The 24,850-nt window shown below is 41.2% G+C and overlaps 2 protein-coding genes across 2 annotated transcripts in view; one reads left to right on the top strand and one right to left on the bottom strand.

Annotated features, from left to right (window-relative positions):
• Nucleotides 1–21: 21 nt before the first annotated feature.
• On the top strand, nucleotides 22–4,213 carry Sod1 (Superoxide dismutase 1). The gene is made up of 4 exons (XM_022829990.2): nucleotides 22–186; nucleotides 2,157–2,298; nucleotides 2,712–2,848; nucleotides 3,163–4,213. Exons 1-4 carry the CDS (start codon nucleotides 118–120, stop codon nucleotides 3,274–3,276), a joined length of 462 nt encoding a protein of 153 aa, XP_022685725.2. The 5' UTR covers nucleotides 22–117; the 3' UTR covers nucleotides 3,277–4,213.
• Nucleotides 4,214–5,279: 1,066 nt separating this feature from the next.
• jar (Myosin heavy chain 95F jaguar) overlaps nucleotides 5,280–24,850 on the bottom strand; it is a 29,686-nt gene continuing 10,115 nt past the window's right edge. Inside the window, exons 2-6 of the mRNA XM_022829988.2 lie at nucleotides 8,059–10,850; nucleotides 7,416–7,647; nucleotides 6,890–7,132; nucleotides 6,176–6,405; nucleotides 5,280–5,728 (exon numbers count right to left, since the gene is read on the bottom strand). Of these exons, the coding sequence (XP_022685723.1) occupies nucleotides 5,642–5,728; nucleotides 6,176–6,405; nucleotides 6,890–7,132; nucleotides 7,416–7,647; nucleotides 8,059–10,850 (3,584 nt within the window). The 3' untranslated portion in view covers nucleotides 5,280–5,641. The remainder of the gene's footprint in view (nucleotides 5,729–6,175; nucleotides 6,406–6,889; nucleotides 7,133–7,415; nucleotides 7,648–8,058; nucleotides 10,851–24,850) is intronic.

Raw genomic sequence — 24,850 nt, 5'->3', positions numbered from 1 at the left:
CGACTAGTTGTTCTGCTCTTATTCTCTGCACTGTCGGACGCTGTGCTCTCACTAACCGGCCGCAAACTGTTTGCCCTACTTCATTTCGTCGCTCCAACGGCGGCTGATAACATCGCAATGGCAAAGCGTGCTGTCGCCGTTCTCAAGGCTGAGCCTGTTACTGGTGTCATTTGGTTCACGCAAGAGGTAGGCTTTAAACACTTTCGATTCTTCCTGTTTTATGAACATTATGATTGGTCGTCAGTAGTGCTCACGCTTATGAAGTGAGCAAAAAAAGGACTTTCTAGATGCAAAAGCTCTCCTAGATAATTAAAATACGCGAATCAACGACGTTAGTAATTAACAAGCTAATCGTCAGTTAGCAGTCGAATGTACGCGGTGCTTGGCGTATTTCGTTTGTCAATGGTAGGCGGCCGCGATGGCGGCGATGATGCCATATTCGTTGACCCGCTCGAATCGATTCGCAGAGATCCTGCCGCTTCATGATTGCCTTGTTTGATATACAAACGGTTATTCGCTTACTTTGATAGCTAACGCGCGAAACCTTTTTAGAACAGTTATGTTTATATGCTTAGTCTATTATGTCGCGCTGCATAAGGTTATGTGGTTCCACATATTCTCTCTATACAAAGCAGATAGCCGCTCTATACTAACTGTGACCTGACGTGTGCTTCTGCGCTGACCCCCAACTCTGCCACATTTCGACAATGACTTCGGAAGGAATGCTTAGTCACGATGGCGCGATTCATCTACAGACATGACTCTTTCTTTACTAATGCGTCGCTTAATTACCTGTTAATCAATAGCAAGGAAATAAAGAATAAAGTGTTATGTAAGTCATGTAAGCCTATATTTACATGACTAAATTTCTTTTTGCTTTGATTAAATAGAATACTATCTGTATTATATCCATCGGAGCAGGTCATTTTTAGGTCATACGCCGGGAGAATTGATCTAAAAGGCTCTAGATCAACTTCACTTGTGTTACAATATGATAACGAAAATTGTTTTTAGAATCCTATGATTGTATTAAATACCATCCTTCCTGCTGTTACTTACCAAAAAGTTGGAGGAATCGAATTCGAACGCCATCATAGATGGCGTTGTTTGGCTGAGATTTTACTATGCGAAGTAAGCCAGAATGAAAGAACGGCCTTGGGATTACTCGTAGGCGACAAGATACCGCGTGATATGCAACCAATAATATGGTCTTGGCGTTATTTGCCTTAGCAACAGCGGATAGTTGAGTTGTCAAGTGTTATTATCTGTTAGCGTGGGATGTGACTTGGCAGGTTAGGTAAATATAGACTTTGCGGGCAAGTACGATGTACTGAGTTTGATTAAGAGTAATCAAAGTGCGTAACAACGGTGTGTCGTTGTTGGATAAAATTAATATTGAGAGCAAGTATAAATATATTCGATTCTGAAGCGATGAAAGTCGTCATTTAGTAATTTCCTCGGTGGCGTTACTTCGTTATGTTCGTATGCAATATTTGTGCGAATTAAAGTAGATATGGGAAAGGCTGTTGCATGGTAAGAGACAATATTTTGGCATTCGCTTATCACTAGCCATCTATCGCTAGTCAACTGAGTAGCAAACAAGATAAGCAATCATCTTACACGAATATTTTGCATGTTAATCAATTGCTTATTGCTTTATTATGCTCATGCTTGAATATCAACGTGTTAATTATATTTAAAACAAAATTTACTCACGGAAGTTAATAAAGTTTAAGAGAGAAAGCAAAGGAAGTTAGAAAAGAAGGCACGGTTTACCGGACGTCGTATAAGCGATTACGAAACGGCAACGATATGCGAATACAACGAATACGTCATTTTATCGTCGATCGCGAACCAGGATAAAAATCCGACCATCATGAACGAAATATTAAAATTTGCGAGTTATTTTTTATGGAAATTTGCACTACCACAAGCCATCAGTGTTTATGCGCCCATCTTAACTTCTGTTGATTGCAGAGCTTCACATTTTCATCTTTGCGATAACTTCGTCCTGAAGTGACCAGTTAAAACAATCTAATATTGCATCGCACACTATTAGCTCTTACTATACGTGCTTCTGTCAATATTATGTTAATATCCGATACTTAAAAAACTAAGCGTTAATCTAAGATTCGCTTTCGATGCGACCATTGCAGGGTGAATCCGTAAAAGTGACTGGCGAGATCAATGGGCTAACTCCCGGTCAACATGGTTTCCACGTTCACGAGTTTGGAGACAACACGAATGGTTGCACATCCGCCGGACCTCACTTCAATCCGACCAAAAAGACTCACGGAGGTACCAAGGGGCCTTTTGTGGTGATAGAATAGTTCTTATTAAAATGAATTATGGGATTTGGAAGTAGCTATACTGCACGTTAGGTACCTGTGCGAAAAAGAGAACCAAGCCAGCCTGGTGACATTCTGCTATGAATTTGAAACAAACATTAGTTTTTTCACTCATATTTGGAAATATATGTCATAGTGCATTATCAAAAAACGAAACGTATTTTCATAAGTTCGTTAGCATCTTAGTTACTACTAACGATTCATGCTGATCGAATGTTCCTGCAATCCCCAAGTCTTAGAGTGGAGCACGTGACATTACTTATATTAATTTGTGTTGGCAACTTGCAATAAGTGCAGATAATACCGTCAACAATTTTAACGATATTGTTTCTTAATTACTTTTCTGTATTTCATAAATGACAGGTCCGTCCGACGAGGAGCGTCACGTCGGTGATCTAGGTAATGTGGTGGCTGATGCCAACGGTAGGGCTCTTGTTAATTTTACCGACAAGCTAATCGCCCTCGATAATGAGCACAATATCATCGGACGCTCACTCGTTGTTAGTATCCCTTTACTGATTTCGCGGTCTAAAAAGCATTCTATTATGATCATTACTTGCGCTCTCTGAACACTTATGCGTATGATACCGTTAGTACGCTGAAAATAAGGAATACTATATATATATATATATATATATATATATATATGGGTATATTATTATACTGAGAATATGCTTATTCTCACAATCAATTGCTTATGACACGTAGTAGCTAAACTAATACGCAATTTTTCCATGAAGATTCACATTAGCAATACGTTTAAAGTCGAAAATTCTTTTGTTTTCCCTCAATCTATCGGTTTGCTATCGTATAGGTGCACGCCGATCCTGACGATCTCGGAAAGGGTGGACATGAGTTGTCCTCAAGCACTGGAAATGCTGGCGCACGGGTCGCCTGCGCCGTTATTGGCCGCGCTGCACCCTTGTGACTTCTTAAACCAGCTTTGTAAACAACCCCATACGCAATAGTAGTCAGGCCACCAACAATCATTTTCGATAGCTAGAAAATACGTACAGCAAGAGAAAGATGTTTCGTTCAGGGACAAGCCTCCAGTGTGCTCGAACATACGCCAGATGACTGAAATGCGGCTGCGTTGAAAGGATAGCTTTCGCAGATCGACCGAAATCAGGTGGACATAAAGAAAGCATAAACAAGAGAGAAGCTTACCAAATAAAATAAAAATTTTCCGGGCAGAAACTGCTGCACTGAACCGTTAGTATCAATGATAGCTGAACTCTCTATGCACGTTGTAGGACATTCTACTATGGAAGTAGTTATAGAGGAGCAGAGACCCTACAGAAATTATCGCGTGCATATACTTTCATCTATATAATATGGACAGACTACACAAAATATACACATACACACACAAAAGCTTAGTTAATTGAAGACCGGGTCGGCTGGTCTCTGCGTGCTGGGTACACAGGTACTGTACCGTAGAAAACCAATCGATGTTTAGAAGTTCGCAACCCTCTTCTCAAAATGGACGAATATTACAGGAAACCATTTCATATCAGTGTAGTTTCGTCCTTATTTAAACCTAAGCAACATCTGTTATTCATACGCATGTTAACGGACAGATATGTATATACCCATATTGACGGATCTCGTCGATATGAAAAGGAATGGAAATCTATGTTGTTTACAACCAGGAGTTAACTCATTAGAACAACGATCGGTGATCGGCTACTTGGATCGCGTGGAAAAACACCACAGATCAGATGTTTATTCCATATGAATTGATTATTACTATCACTAATTGAATGGTTTTATTAAGATGGTTGCATATGCAGCTGAATAAACATGAATATATGTACTGGTTTAGTAAGAATAAAGAGGAAGAGGTTAAATGTTGGCTTAAACAACCTTCATTGTCTTCAGCTTCAAATCGTTGAAAATATGAGTAACGATCTACGAGTTTTAGCTCTTACGCCAGTATAGATCAGATCTGAGAGCAGTAAGTATGATCGAATAGGGAACGTAAGAGCCAAGCGCGGATATATAACATTAATGTCATGGAAATTATGCAATAGAATTTATGGATCATTTCCTACGTCGATTCAAGCCTGATTCAATACTATACCGGAAATCGCAGAGGTGAATGGAATTTCTGAGCATACGGGAGAGTAGCATTAGCCAAACTGAATAAAGTGATGTCATACGGTTACGCTGGATTTGTTTAGTGCTGTGGACGACCATAAGTCAAGAATGTGAATATATTTTTCTTTTTTTTTTGGGTGCGATTCGTGATAATGAAGTTTTTGAGCAACCTTCACTAATCCCCGTACTTTTCGTATGTTGAGCGAACGCTCTGCCGTTTGAGCTACATCCCTGGCTCAGGCCTACGCTTGCTGACGGACAATTGGTACAGCGGCCTAAATGCAGATACGGAAAAATACATGCCAGGCTTGTGAGGTTTTTCTCCAAAGCCAAGTAATCTCCATATATGGACATATATGGAGATTACTTGGCTTTAAAGTCACAGTCGAATTTGTGCGGCATTCTTTCGTCTAGAAAAGACCCTCACCCGCTGAATGAAAGATCACTCTCTTGCGATGGCTTGAGCCTTGTTTCGCACGCAAATTATATGGGGGTACGAGCAATAAGCCTGTTTCGGTTGTCCTGAGTTATCAATTGTGACGAACCCCAGTATTATTGGTTTGGGGCCGGGGTTGTACGAACTGCCTTTGTTTGCAACTATCAGCTATCGTACCGTTTTGCTGGGAAAATACGTATCTGGTATTCCTGTGTAAAATATACCTGAAAATTAGTGATCGAACCTGGGTAAAATCGGAGTGTGCCGAAGCCGATGCATTCTCTGATGTATTTATATTTGTAGTGTGGTCTTTTAGACGAATACGATTATTTAGGCCAATTCTACATCAAAAACACAGTTAACTAATATACTCACAATGCAATACACATTTTCGATGCTTTTTTTGGAATTGCAGTTTATTGATGTTCTTAATGTTATTCTTTATAATTTTGTATTCTCGCATTAGGTGCCTAACGAAGATAGTTTTGTTTTTATTCGTTTGTTTGTCGTCATTTGCGTATTTATTAAAATTATTAAACGTGTGTAATAGCTAACCATTTTCTCAACTAACCCCTTTAAATACTGCTATTTAGGGATTAATCCTGTTGGTTGTCTTTTTGGTGTCTTTCCAGTTATAATCGTACGCTCGCATAATCTTGTTCGTAATTTGCCTACTGCTACTGGTATTCCCTTGGTTTTGCCAATATCTCCTAGCAGAAATCGCCGCAGAAGGTTTTCCCAGACACCAGTTTCATCTTCATGTTTTAATACTGGCACCACGGCTTGAAGGTGGCAGATAGGGTAATTGACCTCCCAGTGCGGACCATTCCTTGTTGAATTCCTCCTGCAAAAATACGAACATAAACCACAAATGGGGAAGATCACTTTCTTGCCCTATGAGGGTGACTAGTTGGGCCATAAGGTGCCACCCGGTTTTTAGTTCAAACTTAAGTAATACAATACCGCGTAAAAGTGTATTTATTACCAACTAACGCATGAGTATTTCTCTAGGCGTATGTTTAAGCCAAGGTATGCTAATTCAGTAACGCCACCTTTGCAATTAAAAAAAAAGCGTATCTAATACAAAAAAAAAATTGTTAAGAACGTAGTTTTGAATAGATGTCAACTATACAAGCAGAAAGAAAACGTAATAAAATAAGCAAAAACAACCATTTCATGTTACATCTATATGACCCTTTCGCTGGGTTAGGTTGAATAACTGCTCTACACTGTGCCCGAATATAGTCAGAAACTGCTTGTGGGTCCGACGATATCCATCAGTAGCAGTTACCTCAAGGATTTCCGCTCCTTTCCTCCGAGCTAGCCCGGTCTCTTCGAGCTTGAGTTCGCACATCTGCATGTCATCTCGGCCGGCTAGAAGTAATAGCGCAGGCTTGCGAGGCGACACTTCGATCTGGCGGGCGATGAACTGACCGTCGAAATGCGCAAGCCATATTCCGGAGGCTCCAGAAGAGCCATCCCGTTTAAAAGGGATCTTGAAATATCTCTGACGTGGTGGCCCTAAGGATATATAAAGGAGGTGTTTTTAGTCAGGCTTTATTGGGTCTGTGCATCGCAGTGGGTCATAGTAGGACCCTATTATCTTACGCCACAAACACAATAGAAAAAATTTAAATACACTTTATAGATGCTGTCAGACATTTTTTACGTATCTCTTGAGGATGCGTGTTGCTTTGGATCTTTCGACTTGAAAGTTAATCTTCGTACCTATATAAACTTCATGTATGGATACTTACGAAAAACAATTATTAAAACGTAGTAAATACCAAACGGATGATTCCAAGGACTTGTTCACATGGTACTAATAGCTAAAGGCATTAAAAATAAAAATGAAATGATAAAAAAAATGAGCGGTAAAATAATAAACTGTCAATCTACGGTGAACTTATACTTGTTCATTAATTTTGCTAAATTTGTACCTAGCCGACTTCTTTGGATAATTTGGTTTAAATGGTAGTTAAATATAAAAAAAGAACAGTTTTACCGGATTCTGGTTGGCAGGAGAAGCCCGAAGGTTCAACAGTCGGCAGTCTGTAAGCTTCATCCTCTGCGGCTTCAGAACCTTTCTTAGTGTAACGACTTTTCCACGCATGGTAGACCTTCAGACGGCGATAAAACTCTTCACGACAGGCTACGAGCAACTCAAGATCGCAGGAGGTATTGATGACGTCACGCAGTTCCGAATACTTCCATTTGGATAAGTCATATTTGCCAGTCGGCGCTGTTTCTGTTATAAAGTATTAGCGAGATAAGCTGTTATCGCTATATGCTACAAATTAAGGCTCTACGTAGAATCTAGCCTAATGTTCACGTCCGACTATCTTTTTGGCTACCGTTCATTTGAGTACAGGTTGCAGGCAAGTCCGTGGTCATACACAAAGAACTAGATTTACTAGTTTGGTCCCCTTAGTATGTAACAAATAGCAAGTTCGGAGTCGGAAATAAATTTAGCACTTTTATTTCATATTCGTTGATAAACGTGTTATGTTCCAAATAACAGCGTCACCCACCTTTTCCCGTGGATCCTATGCTAGAAGGCGGACTCTGATCTTCGACAATGGAGTTACTCTCTTGAGCAAGTCGCATAGCCAATTCACGATCTCTTCGTTCCTGCTCGAGCTTCCTTTGCAGTTCTTGGACTCTTTCCTCCTGGATTTCGCGGTCGGCTTTGGCGGCCGCCACCCTTGAGGCCTCCGCTTGAGCATACGCCTCTTCCTCACGCCGGCGTCGTTCAATTTCAGCCTATTGAAAAAACAGAATTATCATGTCGAAAGAAAACTTCAGCGAACAGGTCTCTTCCGCGGACCAAGGAATGGATTCCCTCATCCTCAACAGGTAAGGTCGATAAAGCCGGTCAAAGATTTGCTTATAATGTGAATCAAAAAGCGGACATGCACAAAGTGAGGGCTAAGAGAGCTCACACGTTCTCAAAATAAACATTTTCAACTCCTTAAAAAACATTCCTCTTGATAGACTCAGGGATCGACATTTTTCTAAGGAAATATTACAGTTAGCTTCTTAGAAAACTTCACTAGATTTTCTAAGTAAGCCGAGAGTCAGCATCTCCACCTAGTTTTGCCAGGCAAAATTAAAAAAACATGCTAGCGAAATGTTCGCGTAGACTTGTTGATTGGCCTAGCTGCATAAGCTCACCTTTTGTTTCTTGATCTCTTCCTTCTTACGTTCCTCTTCTTCCTTACGACGTTGAGATTCGCGAACCTGTTCTTCTATGATGGCACACTTCACTTTTTTTGCCAGCTCACCTAAGGCTGCTGAGAGATGTCCACAAAGATTTTCAATCTTGATTCTATCCACCATTTCGCCCGTTTTGATTTGACGGGTAAGCGTTTTCGCCTGCTCTTCAAGCACGTTGAACTCGTAAATTTGAGAAACGATGTTCGACGCAGTTGCTTTTCTCATATCTAACAGTTGTTTAAGAATAACTTTCAGTTTTTTGAGGCCTTGAATACGCCCACCGTACTGCTTGCGAGCTAGGTAGCCCCTAACAGCTTTTTGAATAACTACAAGATTCTCTTGACGGTACTTGATCTTTTTGTGCAGCTTAACGACAGCTAGCGCGCACCACTGCGCTTTTTTCAGTCGAGAAATAACCAGCCATTTCCTCACTTTCGAGATAAGATCGGCCAAACTGGCTGGATCGGACTTCATGATTTCGTCGAACTCTGCGAATTTACCAGATCGGAAGAAAATTTTCGTCAAACCAAACTTGAAATCTGCATCACGAAGTCCTAGCGCTTTAAACAGAGTCTTACAGAACAATCTCGGATCCAACGAAGCGAGCTCCTTTGGCAGAAAACTTTTATATTTTTCATAAAGCTCCTTAAATGGAACACGTGAGGGAAAACCCATTTGCATAAGTTCCAGCACTGAGGTCATTCCTGAGCATCCCAACTGACTAAGAACTTGTGGGCCTTCAAAAGTTTTGGATTCCATTTTGTTGTTTGGTTTGATGCACCGCACAAAGTGAGTTCCGGTTGACTGTAGCTTATTCATCAGTTCTACAAGCTGCTTTCGAAACTTTGCCCCGACAGACACAAATCGCAGTTTGCCTTTGCCAGATGACCCATGAGCTCCAAAGAGGGCTTTAACAAACGCATTGTTCGAGTCCAGAACGATTGCCTCAAGCGAATCGTGCAGTGCGTCATTGTTTTTCTCTAGGAACTTTTCCGTTTGGTAGCATACTGCCCCGGCAAAATGGTGTATAAGAAACCCTTCTTCATCGCGGAGCTCACGATACGCCTTAAGTTTCGATTTGCGAGGAATGCTAATGCGAAAGTGTTTACGGTGCAGTGTGTGCACCTGCGAGGTGAAGTGTACAGCTGTGCCTGTTGGCAGGTTGCTCTCTTCGTCGAGCAGTTCAAATATTCCAGTGTTTTTCGCTTCGAGGAGTTCGATACAATCAGCATTATCAGTGTACGAAATGCGTTTTACGCCCAAGCCTTCTTTTTCGTACAGATTTTGCTCTTCATTGAGAATTCGGTAATTGAAAAATTGTTGTAACTTCTCATTACAATAGTTAATACAAAATTGCTCAAAGCTGTTAGACTGGAAATATTCAAAACCAGCAATATCTAGCACTCCAATGTAATATGCGCTTTGTCTAAAAGGAATACTTTGATTGATGGTACTCACGATGAAGTCAAATAGCTTTGAATAAAGTGCTTTAGCCAACGCATCACGAGCGCTATTGGCTTCATGCGCTTTAAGCGGCACCATATAAACAGTGCCCTTAACCCCACCCTTCGACGTAATTAGTCGAGAGAGCAAAGACATCCGCAGTTCATCAGGATCAACGCCAATTAAGGTGGCAGCATACTTCAAGCTAATCTCACTCGCCTTATCCTTTAGTTTGCTTCCCCCCTTTTTGTCGTCGGGGTTTTCCTCAAACTGCACGTTGCCGAGGTGCAGAACAGACGCCACAACTCCGTACACATAATAGCGTTGTTGCTTATCTAAGCCAATTAGCTCAAGAGACTTGTCCAACCTTTTAAAGTCCTCACTGTCATCGAGAACGGGGTCTTTGAGGGGTCCCCGTTTGTGGTGATCCTGCGACATTCTGTCTGAATCGATATTATTCTTCCCTACGAAATACCTGGTAAGACCACCTTGAAGGTAGTTGTAGTTGTCTGGATTGGTGAGTCCAAGGTTCTGCCTTAGGTCCTCGTCAGCGCCAGCTAGCAGCTGATAGAAGATGTGGTAATTCCGTTCATCTGTTGCCTGACTTACGATTCTTGACTTCTCTAGTAGATAATGCGAAATGTACCCGCCAACGACACTGTACTCATTACCGAAGTGAATCTCGATGAATTTTCCGAACCTCGACGAATTGTTATTTCGAATGGTTTTAGCATTCCCAAATGCCTCGAGAATAGGATTAGCCTCAAGGATTTTTTGCTCGATAGGACCAGCCAAGCTGCCCTCGCACAGGTACCGTAGAATGTATTTTGTTGATTCGGTCTTTCCAGCACCTGATTCGCCCGATACGATGATCGCCTGAGAGCATTTGGCAACTTTCATATCCCTGAAGGCTTTATCGGCCACCGCAAATACGTGTGGTGGTAAAGCCCCTAGCGACTTTCCTTTGTAGGAACGAATTGTCTCCTTGGTGTAAAGGTTCGGTATTTCAAAATAGGGATTCACTGCGATCAGTATGTTTGCCACATATGTGTAGATCTTGTTCTGTTTGTAACGGACCCGTACGTTGTTGAAGAGTGTCGCTTCGTTAAGGTAAACCATTGCGCAGTTGTCGTCGACATCCTTGTTCGGGTCGCTTTCTGCATAGTGAACCTGAGCGTATAACGCTTTCAAAATCATGCTGCCAACTCGAACCGAAATTTTGTCAGCGGTAATGTCAACCACATGACCCATGACATAGCCTTCGTCTGGATGTGCGACCCACACCTTCTGATTATCCATTAGGCCCGCTGAAAATCAAAAGAAACATTAGAATACGCATTGTTGTTGGAAAGTGCTTTCAGACAAAAAAACGCTGAGCTTTGGCGAATAGATAATAATATCTATTTTTCTAGAGATTTTCGTTGATACTATCAATATATGTTTCTATATTGTACTTAAGAATTACATATTAAATCTAGATGCTTTTTTTAAAAATAACTTGAGCTAACATGAGATATCAAACAATCTCCATATCCTGCGCACATCAAAAATAATTTAGGGAAAATTCCGTCCGGGTAAAGTGGCCTTGACTGATTATTCTTTGTCTTTCATATTGTACTATTCATTGGATGCTTTCGTTATTGAAAAATAATAAATCGTATGTTGTCAGCATGACATCCAGCAAATTAGATGTTAAATGGATAATGTTTCCATTTATTTATAATAAAAAACATTACATTAGTAGCTTTTCACGATATGTAGAAATTCTATAAAACTAAAAAATCAATAAAGACGGGGAAAAAGTAATATGGCAATACAACTTAAGTGTTACGGTAATAATAACAGGTGACCTCGATAAACGCTAGTACACTCTACGACAGCAATTATATATCGCAGAACAAAATAACCCAGAAAACGTTTGCATGTTCGCATATCGGACAGTGATAAAAATGATACAACCCCGAACCGCCAATTGGTCTCCTTCAACATATCCAAGCAAAAGTCAAACTTCAGATGGAATTAGCCATTCCCAACTTGTTGAGGGTCCAGAGGAGTTCGCCCGCAATGATGTTACAGGCGTAACTGGGCGTCGAGTGGCCAGAACGTTTACCTAACGCCTAGCTGTTCTACGACGATGCGGCCGAAACAAACAAATAGGCAGAAGAAGGGTAGAAGTCCGGAACTGTTTTTGAATGCCCAGCGTAAATATAGGCCAACAAAGAATCACACTAGCACAAAACGACGAAATGCACAATTCTATTCGGTTAAGTCGTCGTTTGAAAGATCTTTTACGCAAAGATGGCAAAAAAAGAAATAAATAGGAAGCACATTCGCGGCGATTTTTAAGTCACCAGGCGTTCCGGGGATTCAGGTCGAACAAGGATTATGCGAAACTGTTTTTTCAGTATAAAAAACACTCATTCATGGGTAGGCAGTTTGGATGCGCTTGCCTGATCGTCGCTACTATGCGTTTCGCGTTTAACGAGCATAGCCAATAAGTGTTCGCGGTTTGTTTAACTTTTCTGTTCGTTTAGCTCGTGGTCGAGACGAAGATTTAAAGATGAATTTCATTGTATTCATCGATTTCTTTTGATATGTAGCTTAAGGTTAAAACATTGCAACTGCTTGAAGACGTACAAAAAGGCTGCTGTTAAATTACCTACAGAAGTGCATGTCGAGCATAAAGATAGATTGATAATTTTATCAACTCCCAGGAACCGTAGTGATTTAAGGCTGGTATGTAAAGCTCGTATGCTCCATTCCCAACTCATGAAGTTGATTTCCTATTTATCATGAGCTTACAGCATGTTGATATGAAACAAGCTCATATTAAATATAATCGATTTTTTCCATCTAGGCAATTAAAAACCCGGGCAATTTTAAACATGGCTTGCAAATACACTCAAAGTCTATGAATCTGCCTAAATGAATTTCAACAAGCTGCTAATACAGAGCGATTATTCTATATTTAAAGGGTGCATATAGACTATTCTGTTCTAAGAGTGCTAGTGTATATACAATGCTGAACGATGTTTTCGGTGTAACCTGAATCAAATGACGGCTTAGTCACATCTTGCGTTCGGTTTTTTTCTGCGCTGTGATCTAGCTTTAAGTTCGACTTTTTTGATATCGCCTGCCAATCCTGCCTCCACGAGGCTGCAACAATGTTCTAGTACATATGATCTGGCTGTATTCTGTCTATCAATGTATAATATTCCGATCTACTTTTTCTGGACACACGTTATGACCTGGGACAGGCAGGAGGCCGACCGGGGTAAGACGCGTTCCTAAATAATAACACGACAGAACAGCGTCTGAAAAGGAAGCCGAAGTTCACGCATCGTTTCTATCTCTTTCTAAATTACAGTGAAATTATTAGGAAGCGTCTTTCGTGCTATTTGGTAACGGACATTGCATCAACGGAAAAATATAGCACAGCTAGCCGGCTGCAATAGAGATGACGCTGCGAATATATTTTTTGGCCTCTTTGTGTCTTATAGCGTTCTAGTTTATGGAACTCCTCTGAGGCGATATGCCGTTTCAAAACATGACTATTTCACTTCATTTTACGCTGTCTCCAAAGCTGCCATAGAAATCTTCAATTTACTAGTTGATCACCTGGTAACCTAAAAACTCACTATTTTTATAATTTCTGAATCATGTTCATTCATATAATTCTAACAATTTTCCCAAAACGTAGAGACGTCTTTTTCGTAGAGAGACGTCTCTGATATGCATCAACAAAGTATATAGACAAAATCAGAAAAAAATGAAATTACCTTAGTATTTAATATCACCATTTGCTGAATAACAACATTGTTTTTGCTATCATGTACCTGCTGTCAGAATTAATTAATGAAAGAGAGCTGTATATGTGCAAGACGAATACAATTTTATTAGAAGCACCTTTAATCAAAAACATGCACGCATCTTGTATCGATTCAAAACCTCTCAACTATGGTTTATTAGAAACGAGTTGACTGAAGTTAGGAAGTAGTAAAAAGAAGTTTAAACTAAAATCGACTGGGTATATATTTCGTTGAAGGGCTAAGTTCATAGACACATCTATTAGAAAGCACCGATTGTGGCACGACAAGACTTATAGTCAGGACAACGTAAAGCCATTGCTCTATGGTTTCTGAATTTCCGACAACAAACTACATTGTGCTCCGTTAGTAGTCCTTTATACGCTTCTGTGCATAGAGCGCTTCGAGCGAAAAACAGTATTCTAGATTGTGTGCGCAACGGACACTTATTTACGAAAACAGTTTGACCTTGAATGTGGCTGATAATTGTCAAAATAATGACGTAACAGACAGACGTCACCAGCGGATTTGTGCATGTTTTTGGGTTTCAATACTGTAAATTTAATATGTTGGGTTTTTTACCGCATGGTACAAACTGCATGCAGACAACACGGCATAGCTTTCGATTCACTGCCTATTCTGTGCACACTATATCCATGACGTTAATGATTGGAAACATAAACTAGAAGACACTGATATATTGTCATAACATTATAATGTAAGAATACTCCCTGTTCTTGTTTATAGGTGACTTTTTATTCCAGTAGAATCTTACTGTAATGACATATCGGTTGCCTCGTTCAAAAGTTTTGCGAAGCTGATTTCCCAAATTTGCTTCCGCATTGGGTTTGAGTAAGCGATCAAGCACTAACCACAACATGTCAACCAGAAAACTCAAAGAAGAAGCACACAACAATACATTAGTAGGCCAGTGCTTCGCCCCCAGACTGGCGTTAGAAAGTACCATTTACGTGCTGATGACTGTTTATCCATGAGACATAATTCTTGCTATGTATCTGACTGTCGAAATGCTTCATGGCGCCAATAAAGCGCGTTCTCGCGCTGTACCGTTGCCGCTGCGCGAAAACCGTTTTACGCTATCGTGCGAAACAATCGCCTAGACAGAAAGTTCTTTAAACTTATTCCAACATGATATAAGTACGTTCTAATCCACAATAAGATTAGTGATGTGACAGTCGAAGGGCTACAATCGTCCGCGGTGGATATACCATGCCAAACTAGCTCGGGCACCTTTTAAAGAATCATCAAATATTGGTTGTAAATGTCCGTGTACAATAAAACTCACCAAGTATTACACTCTAAACTCGCTTGAAATTTGTGTGGAACTAAAATCTTCTTTTATCCATCCTAAATGGGTCTTCAAGTGACAGACTTCCCTTTTATGTGACAATTGCGAGTGACAGTTTTAAACGGGACAACCAACAAATTGTTCAGTGACTGACTGACTGACTGACTGACCTATAGAACACATTAGGTCCGAAGGTGGGTTATATCTAACAAAATCTAAGAATAATAGAATCTCCATCATCGACACCGTTTCGTATTTTTAGTAAAACTTCTCAGAAACAAATCTGTCGATCGAAAGGATACACACTCTCACATTAGTTGTTCGGCTACGCAGCACAACATTGCATCGACGAACTTTATTTTCAGTTCATATATTATGAATATTCTACTAAAAATCAACTCTCTTACATCTATACATATACAAAAAACATGCGTTGTTTTGTCGAACTTATCCGCTCGCTCTGCATCGACGATTCCTCCACTAACCTGTCTCCAAACAGAAAAAATTACAACTGAACACGCAAGTTATTTTATCAGATGCACAGCCGGCACACAGCCCGAGTTGCTGTGCTTTTGTCTTCACTCCAATATATCCATTCACTCGCTCTTTGAATGCTTCATCATAAGCCATTGGTAGTATTCTATTTATTGTCATAAGGCAATCTCGTTCGTTTGGCTTGTATATCGTATGGTAGTCTGATGGGAGCTGCAGCTTTTGGCTCTATCTCGTACTGCTGCTATTCATCATTGACGGGGCAAGCTGTCACGAGCATCACGATTGCCTTCGCGGGGCTGCTACTGTAGGGAACAGTCAGAGCCTCGCTCATACATCCGCGATCTATTCCAATACATTACTGCTCCTACGATGAAATAGGTGTGAAAAATTTTGTTATTTTTAATTCGGGCTTTAGATCTTATAATTGTGATTACCAGAGGCTCTTTGGGAGTGGTTGGTTTTGTCGCGTGCCGTTCCTTTTAAAGATTTTCCTTAGTTTAAAATCCTGCCTTCATCGCGACTAGCATTCCTCGTCCCTTTTTTTGGCCCTAACCCTTTTTTACCGCCCTCGTTTCTTTGTGACGATTACCTAACATGATAATACTTGACGCGCTCATAATAGTAACTCGCCAACAATAATACATGACGCTGGGACTTCGGACCTACCGAACGGGTCCAAAAACTGCAAAAGTAGACGAAATGAGTTAGTTATAATCGTGGTGCTATCCTCTGTTCTGAAGGTTCTCTAGCTGTAGAGGAACTGAACCAGGAGACTTTCCGGTGCGAAAGCCACTGAATACGTAGGATACTGCCATTCGATTAGTGGCTGGCTCGATTGATTAGTCGCTCTGATGGGCAACGGTTACGGCGGCAGGGAATCTGCGACCCGGACACGATGGGCAAGCAAGCCGTCCCTATCCCAAGCGAGACCATCGCGAAAATTCAACCGGTGTCATAACTACCGAAATCAGCCAGATACTGGACGCCATCCTACGTGTCTCCATGCCGCTGACTCGATGGAGCCAACGAAGCATGACTTTCCAGGGCTCAGCACTTGAAGCACTGCTACCATCACGCCTGGCAACTTCAACAGCAAGCGCCAAGAACATTCATTGGACCCAGAACAACTCCGTCATAGTCGTAACGTAACACGTTTTATTATTCGGACGGCGCCCGATATTGCAGGAACAACAAGTTTAGTCACGACGGCAACTAGGAGCCTGGAGGAGAGAAACGGCATCAGTCAAGCGCAGTCATCACATTGCTATAACCGTTAGCCGTCGCTGCTATTAGCCCGGTAGGACAAGCATCACACCGACAGAGGCCGTCACGGGAGCGATTCCGCTCGACAAGTATAAGCTGCCGGTGCCTTCGCGCTTGGCCGTAGCGACTGCGACTCAGGCAACGGGACAGAAACGACAAAAAAAAGAATTAGTGGCCTTCTGGACTCATCTCAATCGTGTGAGAAACGTGCTAAAGCCACAACGGCAGCAGCGACGACAAGCGGGTCGCTGCGCAAGCTACTTGACTCACAAATGTACCGCAAGGGAACGGCGGTGATAAGTGTCGTTATTGTGCTTACAGCTGTTGCTGTTGTTGTCACAGAGCTGTATCTATCGTTAGCATGGCGCTGCTCTCAGTCGTTCCCACGCCGCCGTTACAGCTGAGCACCGACGTCGCTGTCAGCCTTATTATTTCGATCCGGTATCGCGCTTTTCACTCGTTCACTACAAGCGTCATCACGGACCCCTTCGGCTATTTGCCTGTCTGTTGATTATCGATATTTAAAGCAACGGTTCTCCTATCGGCTGAACAAACGCATCACAAAACACACAGTTTAATAAAGCTGGAGCTAAAACTGTCGTAATTTCCCACTGTTTATTACTATCAGTTTAGTCGTTAAAATGATATGCCGTTGCGACGCGATCGAGCGCGAGATAGACAGCTCAGTGGGGCTCACTAAAAGCGCCGATGACGACAAGGATTCTAGCGTTGGTTAGAGAACCTTGGCTATTCTATAAGCTGTCGCTGGTAGTTATCACCTCCGTCGACATAGATTTTCGTGTGTAGATAGACGTAGATACATGTGCCGATATGAACGACTGCCATTTTTGCAGGTAACAAGGTTCCCTGGTGGCCACTAGACAAAAAATATTCCTTGCCATATGCATCTGAACGGTGACCAGAATTATGCCCGGGCCGATAACGGTTCAGTGCTTATTAGTATAATGAAACTATAATATATTTACCTGTGCGTCGTATACAGGAGATAAAAGAAACTGATTATTTGATCGTCGGCTAATCTGGAGATTTTTGCTGTGGCAGTGATAATTTAAAGCAAACTGTTGTAAGCAAACGGACCGCGGTTATTCCTGCTGTTTAATATAATGTATGTGCATACCGTGCGTTTACCGGATCACTGAAGAGAATCCAAACAACATGTCTAGACCAAGTGCTTCCCTTATTATGCCATTTGTGTTTAACCGTAAAAGACATTTGAATGTATACTGCGCTGTAGTTAGATATTTTTATTTCTATATATAGAGTTATTTAGTTAAAAAAAATATGACTCCTGTTTACATATGCCATTAGAACTCGAACTAAACGCTTATCGTGTATGTAGAGTGTGACATAAGGGTAACTCAGATAAGAATGCCGTGGACCTCATCCGTCATTCCGAGTTAAATGTTCTATTTTAAAAGTTCAGCCTAGAACTTAAACGTCGTCGGAAGACAAGAAAACCATTTTCAATCGAAGGCGAGTGGTTTGCCATATGCTTATGCTCATTAAATACAACATACCTTTTTCTAACCAAACAAAAATAGCCCAGACGTTGATTATGCATCCAAACCTTATCTTTTTGCGCAAACTTGTGCGTCTGACCGCCTGGTTCAGAGAGCTTCCTCACTAATGTGAGAGACTTCACACTCTGAGTAAATCTAAAACTCGCCACTGGGCCCTATGTGAACTTGTCTAGAGAACCAATTATGTTACGGAAGAAGACACCGCTGTTTGTTTCGTTCGTTCAGAAAAAAAAAACGAAAGAGGGTCGCCTTTGCGGCGAGATAGGGCAAAATAGGTACTTCGTTGACGGTTCCATTTACATGCAAACACATGGCCGCTTATAGCTACTTCATGTGAATGAGATGATGATCCACAGACGAAGCTGAGTGGTTTTCTTGGTATATCTGGTATTCGATTACAGGGCACCTGGACACTTCTTTACCATTATGGGCTTGTTTCTAATGCCTGGACGTATAAACAATATACACTAGGTACATGCGCCTCTCACACGATGTATTACTAAGGCCATTCATTTAACTGACAATCGGTTGTTAGTACCACTGTGGAAAATTTCTGTATGTGCAAAACAAATACTGTAGGATGGATTAAAGCGAACATATTGGAGAAGTATAGGACGGTACGTCCATTTCTGTGCAGAGAAAATTTCTTTTCCTTAAATTTTCAAACTGAGAATGTTGTAATTAATCGTGTTGTCCCTTGTCGCGCCTTTTATCATGATCTGAAGATTATGTTGCTGCATAAATTATCAAACCCTTCAGCAACTGATGCAAACGACGCTTTGATCAAATTTTTTGTGCAGCACGATTGAACCCGCTAGATCAATTAGAAGCGTCCTTACTAGTTATCAAATGGTACTAAAACGAGGTAGCTCTTCATTTTAAAATATTCTCAAAATTTAGAAAAGGGCATACTTTGTGGGTTGAACCCGAACGCTCTCAAGCGGCACCTACAATTTGAATAATTTTTATTTATATCGATATTCCCTATATTTATGCTATGATAAAAGATGAAAATTTATAAAAGGCAACAAAAGCGTTACGTGCATTGTAGTTACCAGATCAATCAAGTTTCTATCGAATTAATGTGCTGGGAGCTTTTGAATTATCTCATGGTAATGAGTAGGTGTTTAATTAGGTAATGATTCGTAATACACAGTTTTGAAAAATATAAACAACCCAAAGGAACTTAACTAAACATTGATATTTTTAGGCAAGCCTCCATTGGTATTCTTTTAAGTCGTTATATAAATCTTTTAACAGGAATTCTTAAACATATAGGTTTCAAATTAGTAAAATTCATATAAAACCTATTTCATTATTAGATAGCCTCGAAGTTTTATTGGTCTACCTTGTACGCTATGTATACAGATATATGACGAGTACATATAAAGGTCGATATGTATGAAAGCATATATGAAAACGATATATATATAAAGTATATAAACAGTTTATCTGTAGAAGCATATTGTTTCAACATTTCTGAAATTTGTTACCATTAATGTTATGGTATAAGGTAAATGGCTTCATAACAGTTGTGTACATAGCTTCACTATGCAGTAACGTCGAAACGTAGACGCTAGTTAGGGCAATTGATTAACGTATGGAATACTTAGTCTGCGTCTGAATGACGTTCTGAGTGGCCGAGGACGTTAAAAAGCATTTCGCTGCGCCTTGTTTGACGGTAGTCAATCAGTTGAAAAATCGATACGTTATGAAGATGTGTTATTATTTATCACTCTTTCTCTCACTTTAAAACTCTTGTAGAAAGTAATAACCGTACCTCGTCCAACAAGATCCACTGAATGAATGCGCAGTTTACTGAACTTCATTTGTGGCAAAGCCTGTCTTGCCTTCCCCCATCATCCCTAACAAATTTGCCTTTCCTCAAAACAGTCTTCGCGCATTTTACCTCAAGGCGAAACAATCTGCAGATATGTGTATATATACATGATTACAGATTTTCGTTGCGGCAGTGGTTATACGAAATTCCTTTAGCAATTACCTAAGTATTTTTTTGAATGCTATTTACGTTTTACGCGATAGAGTGCTCTATCCGTTTATTTATTTGTATCTCGACTGTCACTTAGAGCGTTTTTACCTATTTGTCGTTAGTAGTAATCTATTTCCGTGTTGCATTAGCTTGACCTTTGCTAGCTCCTCGTGGTAGCGAAAAGAGGACTGAGTCTGCGTCGTTGCCCCCGACTTGGAAGCTAACGGGCCGATGCCCGAGACACAGAGTGCGTACGTAATTCACAACTGCTTAAATAAAGTCGCTGATCATGCCTTTTCTATATTGTAGCGTACCACTGGCGAATAGGAATACTGTGAGAAGATTGCCAACCATGCCTTTCTAAGCCTTGGTCACTGAGATCTAACGCAGGTAGTTAATTCTTTCCGCTGCGGTCCGGCCACAAAAATCTGCATACCAACGTGTCCCCGTACCAACAAGGACAGTGCGATTTGCTATTGTTGCCCATATCGACTACCACTAGTGTTGTCTACCTCTCATGACGCTTGTGCCTGAAATATATATGAAAAAAAAAAGCTCGGATAAACGGCAGGTGAATGCTTCCCAATTCGCAATAAGTGATGCTAACTAAGAAACAAAAAAAAAACTAAAAAAACTGAATCTTTAAAGTTCTGGAACCGTTTTAGGGCATTAGATCAGACGATTGGTATGCAGCAAAGTATGTTTATGCCCGAACTCGAGCCTACCTCACCACGTGTGCCTTAAGTTCTGCAGACGTTACACATTAGGCCAATTTATATTGATAATATAGTAACAGAACCTGTTAATAAGATAGCAATAGGTAAATCTGGCAGTCAGCTAGCTAAGCTTACCCCATTTAATTTTTCGGACAGATTGAGCTTTTGCAAGCACGACCCATCTCCGTCTTACTCGCTCCATCTTTCCTAGCTCTCGTTTGCCGTTTTGCGACCACTGCAGCCGTTCATGATAGTGAAGCTGCTGCCGCGACTGATAATACGACACTGACCCAGTCAATACGCGGTTAGTGAAAGCGTAGACTATGATGGATGCATGCATTGTAGTGGACAACAGGCAGCTATCGTGATCCGAAGAAAGCGCAACACAACTAGGACCGCCTCGGTCGGTTCGACTGTGACGGTAAAAATGAACGGCGTCGTACATCACACGGATCATTAACACGGAAATTCCTAGCAGGAAGAACGACAGCTAGCGGTAACGGCTGTACAACTTATCGCTGTAACCTCGACTCGTTTACCTATGAGGTGCTTCAGAGGTTGTCTTCAGTTTTAGCGAGAGGGGTTTGCTAAGCATTCGCTTGGAGCACGGTGGATCTTCTTCAATAACTTAAAAATTCAATTCGATTTAAGCTGATCTATTTCATAACCAGTCATCGAGCTAACTGGTTACACCTACTTAGAGCTGCGAATGAATTAAAAGTCTTCTCAAGTTTTCGATGAAATCGAAAACCAACAAAGAAAGAGATTTTTTTTTATTCAGCTGGTACTTCGGCTGATATACTTTACGCGTGACGAGGTGAATTTACTGTTTTTTTTTTTAATTTGTATGACTTAATACTTTTGTATGCTTCTGAAATTACTTATGAATCTTTACGCAATCACGGGACTCAAGGTGTGATTAGCAAATGCCTTAAACATTTTTCAAAGTACTAATTGTGCGCGCTATTTATTTAACTAACCTTGGTTGCTTCAGCTGATAGACAATAGCATAAAGGTCTTTCCCAGTGCGATTCTCTCGTCTGGCGTGAGAAGAACGTGTACAATGTATAATTCTAGGGAGAAGACATAGACAGACCGAAAAGAATAACAAAACAGCTTCCAATCATAAAACAACAATGCGACTGTTATGAACTTTGGCGAAATGATATAAATGTTAGAACTTGTATGCACCCAAATTCTACGGCTTTGCAATATTGTCCATTTTCTTCACTTAGCAAACGGGCAACATGTGACGGGTGCAAAGCGCTTTGCTCAGCTGGGTTTGTCCTGCTAGGCCGAGAGCACTCTCAGTCGGGTGCACAGTTGTGACTGAGTAGATGTTTTATGGTTTCTCGTCAGACCTTCGATTGATTTTCATGCAGTAACAGCTCCCCGTTGTATGGCCATCGACAAACCATAGAGATGGAGGGATTCTCGCTGTTACACGCATACATTTTGCCGTTCTCATTTCTATGGGCTTTATTGCCTACATTTTCATTCATTCATTCAACATATTATCACCTCATGGCTAGGGGATCGTTCAACGCACAGAGATCTACCTGCCGATCAGCTGACATTGTTGTAGAGGGCATCAAACAAATGGAGCAAGCAACTCACATAGTGTAGTGTCGAAATGGTTGGAAGGAAAAGGCGTCAGCGGGCGAATTGGTGACTGGAATGTTTATCCAAACCAATATGTCTGGTTCAGTCTTCACAAGAAGGATTGGGTTCATTTGGTCCATTATTACTATTTGTTCAGTACACACGGCTGGCGCCTTACGAGAAACCAATATAGCAAAAAATGAACGACAGCTTGCGCGTTGTAGGTTCGTAATTTGGCCTTTTCTTGACCCTTCGACAACTGCTCTACCTTGTGGTTTTCACGCTCATCGTGAACGTCGCCGTACGAATGGGCAGTCGGTTCATCAAAGCTTATAGCAAGAGTCATAAAACTAATTTTGTATTCAATTTTTCATGATTTGAAATTGTTGACGCCGCTATGACGATGCCTGAGAAACGTAAGGTAGCTTCGCGTCCCGCAAAGATAAGCAAACCAAACAAATCCGTTCTTTTATAATCACCTCATCATCCTAATAACAGTCGCCTTAATCGGAATATAACCTGTTGTTATTAGCCAATGGTCGTTGTGAAGTCGTTTTGCATGTCGCCACATACATCGGAGAACCTTTCCATGAAGGGAAATTTAATTTATATTAAGAATTGTTACTTGGTCACTTGTCGTCTAATAAAAATAAGTTACACTGGTGGCAGGCCACAGCGCTGGCAGGGGCAGCTACAGTTATTATATCGATCGCAAACTAAATAGTAAGTTGAAATAGGGGTACGGTTTAGCGTAGAAGAATAGGCGTGCCTGTGCATTTTTTCTCTTAATAAAACGCCTTGAATCCAAGAACTGTGTGGTGCAGGTCAAAATTTTCGAAGAAGCTCTAAACGACATCTTAGTTAGTTACCATTTGGCCTGCATGTGTAAAAGGCCGAAGGCTTCTGTCGTCTGACACATGGTCGAACAATCGCGCGACAATAATATATTGTAAAGCATGGTATCGACGCAAGCAAAATTATGATGCCAAAAGTATGACGGCAAGTTTTGCTCTGAGGAAGTGAAAACGTTCGTTTAACTAAGGTCTCGATGACGTCTGCTAGCAGTAACTATACTTAACCCAATAATTCAACTTATCAAATGCCTTTCCTAGTCTCGTAGTATAGACAAAACGCGTTCGGCAGTATTATTCGTAGTCATCTGGTTGTCATAAGTGATTATATAGAATTTTATAGAAAATTATATAGAATTTAGTAAGTGCAAAATAGGTAAATATTAGGTTACCATTTCAATTGGTAAAATCCAAATGTTTTCTTGGCTTCTTTTTGATGAAACTTAATCACATATCGGTGTCTCGGCGTCTCCACGGGTTCTGTCAGTGACTGCTGCCATTCCAATGAGATAGCTAAACAGGACAGTAGATGCATTGCGTTTTGTTCAGTTTTGCTAGCACAGTAATTTCGTTACCATCGTTGAAGCCACAGAAAATAGGGGGGAAGTGCCCCTGCACAGGAACTCACTTAGTGACTTCTGACACTTAACCCACACACTTTGTTTCTCGGAGCAAAAATTGCGCTATTCTAGCCAAACATTTGGCCGTGTCATCAGGCTGCCCCCGATCCCACAGAGCTGCTGAGGAAAATCGCACTTATACCTCTAAGTGGGGAACAGGACGATAGGCAATTGTCGACTTGACCCATTGCTCCTACATATTCTCTCCAGGCAACGTATTATTGTACCATTATTGATACTACTGCAACAATAAAGATAACAATAGCCAGCGCAAAATAGAAGCGTGCCTAGAAGCGACGTTATCGTAGCAAACCGATAACACAAACTCGGCACTGAACTGAACCGGGGTAATTTATTTGAGCAGCTTGCCGGTTTTGATGAAGATGGTAATGATCACCATCTTATGTCAGGCGTCATTTGTCAAGCGTCGAGAACAGCAGAAACTAACACAGCATCGACAACAGCCAGAGTCAGTTTTCGACTTCAACAATAGACCGATGCGTTTCTCGCCAGTAGACCACCTAAGAGAAGACAGCTTTTCTGCCGTAGACATCGGTCGCCGCTACTGCTGTGATGCTATTTAACATCACGTACTATTGCGACCCGCTGCTGAAGCCTGTTCCGTCGATTGCAGCGGCAGTAACAGACGTAAGCCATACTGAGCCCAGATAATGAATGAATGAATGAGTGAACGAACAAAGCTTTTAGCATACAACAACTCGTCTCCAGCACATATTGCCCCTAAAGGGCTACGGTTATTGGCAGATACATTGGTGGTGTTGCTAGCTAGCTTGCTTGCTATCACGAGTCTGTGCTCCTGCCTGTGGCTGTCTTCACGTAGTGAAAATGGAAATTTTGTTGACGTGATCCAAGCGGTTGTGTTACGATCTTTTTTCGTCTCCGCCTAGCCGCCAACTTACTGGCACGTCATTTTCGCTATTCTCCACCGATCACACCGCTTCGTCTTGACGGCGTCTTCGTTTCCCCGTAATTGCGTGCCACGGGTGACAACGATCCGACCTCATCATAAAGGTTTAGCAAAGCAGGACATATGTTGCACTGCCAACCAACCAATAATTCATAGTCAGGTAAGCAAGAAGAAGCAGAGGACGAG

This window comes from Varroa jacobsoni, unplaced genomic scaffold (genome assembly GCF_002532875.2).
Source record: "Varroa jacobsoni isolate VJ856 unplaced genomic scaffold, vjacob_1.0 scaffold_252, whole genome shotgun sequence".
Classification (NCBI taxonomy): Eukaryota; Metazoa; Arthropoda; class Arachnida; order Mesostigmata; family Varroidae; genus Varroa; species Varroa jacobsoni.
This window is presented reverse-complemented; position numbering and strand designations above follow the sequence as displayed.